Source organism: Acyrthosiphon pisum, chromosome A2, assembly GCF_005508785.2.
Source record: "Acyrthosiphon pisum isolate AL4f chromosome A2, pea_aphid_22Mar2018_4r6ur, whole genome shotgun sequence".
Lineage (NCBI taxonomy): Eukaryota > Metazoa > Arthropoda > Insecta > Hemiptera > Aphididae > Acyrthosiphon > Acyrthosiphon pisum.
Window position 1 is genome coordinate 16,729,265 of NC_042495.1, and position 2,553 is coordinate 16,731,817.

Sequence of the window (2,553 nt, forward strand, 5' to 3'; positions counted from 1 at the left end):
TAAAGTTTCTGTGTAGATTAAACCTACGGGAAGCAGACAGATTAATTTAGGAATAGTTAAATTTGGTTTATTTTATTCATCTGATATTAGTAGTCATGTTAGGTTAGGATTTTGTATTAATTGATTATTTTAATCCACCATAGGTGGAATACAACAAACTTGGCATAACTTTGATAGGTACTTTAGAGTTAAATCATACACCTACATACAAACAGCACGGGGTCCGTGATCTACCGTAGGTAGTTGCCTACCTGACAATATACTGCTGCGAATCAGAATTTTTATTCTGGGAAACGGAAAAGTTAAGCTATATTTTGAACACCATACACCGAATATTAAATAACGAATTGAAAAAAGTTTGAGTCAAATAGAGTTGGTACATTTACGGGCAACGAAGTGCACGAGATCAGCTAGTCTAAAATAAAAATTGTTGTACATTTATTTTGTTGATATTACATTTTAGCACAATTACAATTTCTCGTACATACCTACTGCATAAGTTGGCTTATTAAAAACACAGATTCACCAAATAGTTATCATATTTGATTCTTAGCACATATCTATAATAATGTGATTCTTCTTAATTACTTTTTACAGATAGCCGAGATATTGCAAATTGTCTGTGATAAGTATTTAACCATTTTAATAATATAATAGGTAGAGGTCAACTAATAATATATATTATGGCCATAATGGGGAGGGCGACTAATTTCGCAGGTCTGGCCATGTTCAGGTTGGCCATACCATAAACTTACCTATGCTCATGGGTTTTTTTAATTATATTTTAATTTTAAAGCAAGTTAAAGGTTACGAACAGGGGGCGAAAATATTTATAATCTTTCGGTACCTTTTAATAATTATACTCCATATAGTTTAACTTGATTTTTATATCAAGTATTGAAGTATAAAACAATAAGTTTAAAACAAATCAGGTACCCTATTTTTTGTCCTAAGAATTACAGTAGTTGTATAATCAATTTTTATCTTAATATTTAGATAAACATTTTGAATAGAACATATATATATATATATATATATATATATATATACATATTAAGGGTGATGAATACCTAAGCATAAAGTTCAATATGAACAGCAGAATGACAAAGTTCAAATAATTAATTAATGGTTCAAAGAACATTTGGCGTGCTTTTCTTTTTTTTTTTTGAAAAACGCACACAGATCGTGCAGCGTGAAAACGCTAATGAACGCGTTGACACGCGTCTAATATGTAATGTCTAAAATGTGAGGGTGGCAATCTATTGATTGCAAAATATTGATTTTTCAGGCGAAGCGATTTTCTGTATCTTAACATTTCCAATAAAAACAAACCATTTATAACCAGACAAATCATTTTGAAAAAAGGTTTTTTTTTTTAAATTATTTACTAATATATTATTTGTATTTATAACTATTCATACGTGTTAAATATTCTAGACTTAAATTTTTAATTTAATTTAAAACTTAATTACAATTTTTAAAATTAAATTTTAGTACGTTTTGGAATGACATTTTTACTTCCCTATCCATAGTTATACGTAAAGCACGGGTAAAAGTATGACAAATTAGATAGGTATCATCACAGCATTTTGATACGGATCCTCCGCTCTTTAGTTCGCCTTTATCGTAGTTTTTCACCTATTTATTGTCAATTGTATAGGTACTATATAACATACAACAAAATCAACTAATGAGAAGTGGAGAATTACGACATGGGCCGGAGGTGAAGGATACGCGTATCTACTGCGCAAAACTAGTACAACTGTGATGATGCCTATCTAATTTGTCATGGGTAAAAGTATCTATATACGTTTTGGCATAAGTACAGTTTTGACCACGGTTGAGACAATACGTATGTTTGTTCTCTCCGTACCTACTATCGCAGTCATTAGTTCTTTCTAGATAATATTACGCTGTTTAATATCCGTTTATATTTATTTTATCTGTGCTTTGTCAATTGTGCCACATAAGTAGGGGAAGGCGGAGTAAGTCCGTACGAGGGGCATAACCGTATGAACCGATAAGGTTTTTTGAACAATGAGTCAAGATACAAAAAAAATTATTGATGTTTATTTGTCCATGACCGTTATTGTTATTGTTATCGATAACTATTAACCTCATTTGTAATAAATTCCCGCTCAAATTCATGTTATCACAAAATATGTATAATCACTATTTTTTTTTCATATATTGTTATTCAAAACTTTTCTACTTATATTTGTTTGATGTGAAAAAAAACTGCATCAAATTACGGAAAAGTAAATACAGATTATTTAATGATATAATTTTGAGGAATGTTGCTTATACTTTTTAGTTAATTGCTGTTAATTTGAAGTCACCTACTGTGGGGCAAAACCGTTGGGGCAAAAGCGTATGCTATACGGAATAGCCCCAGCGTTTTATATGTCGCTATATTATTACTACGTGTTATAATTTACTTGATAACTTTTTAGTTTTTATTAAAGATGATTCGTAACTATGTGCGCAAAACCAATCGTCAATCTTGGGATGAGAGTTCTAAGTTATTAGCCATTAAGTCAGTAATTGATAATA

The 2,553-nt window shown here is 30.3% G+C and overlaps 1 protein-coding gene across 1 annotated transcript in view; it reads left to right on the forward strand.

The window, feature by feature from the left end:
* Positions 1-2,465: 2,465 nt before the first annotated feature.
* Positions 2,466-2,553, forward strand: part of LOC100166293 (probable cleavage and polyadenylation specificity factor subunit 2) — a 34,383-nt gene continuing 34,295 nt past the window's right edge. Inside the window, exon 1 of the mRNA XM_029489841.1 lies at positions 2,466-2,540. Within this exon, the coding sequence (XP_029345701.1) occupies positions 2,466-2,540 (75 nt within the window). The remainder of the gene's footprint in view (positions 2,541-2,553) is intronic.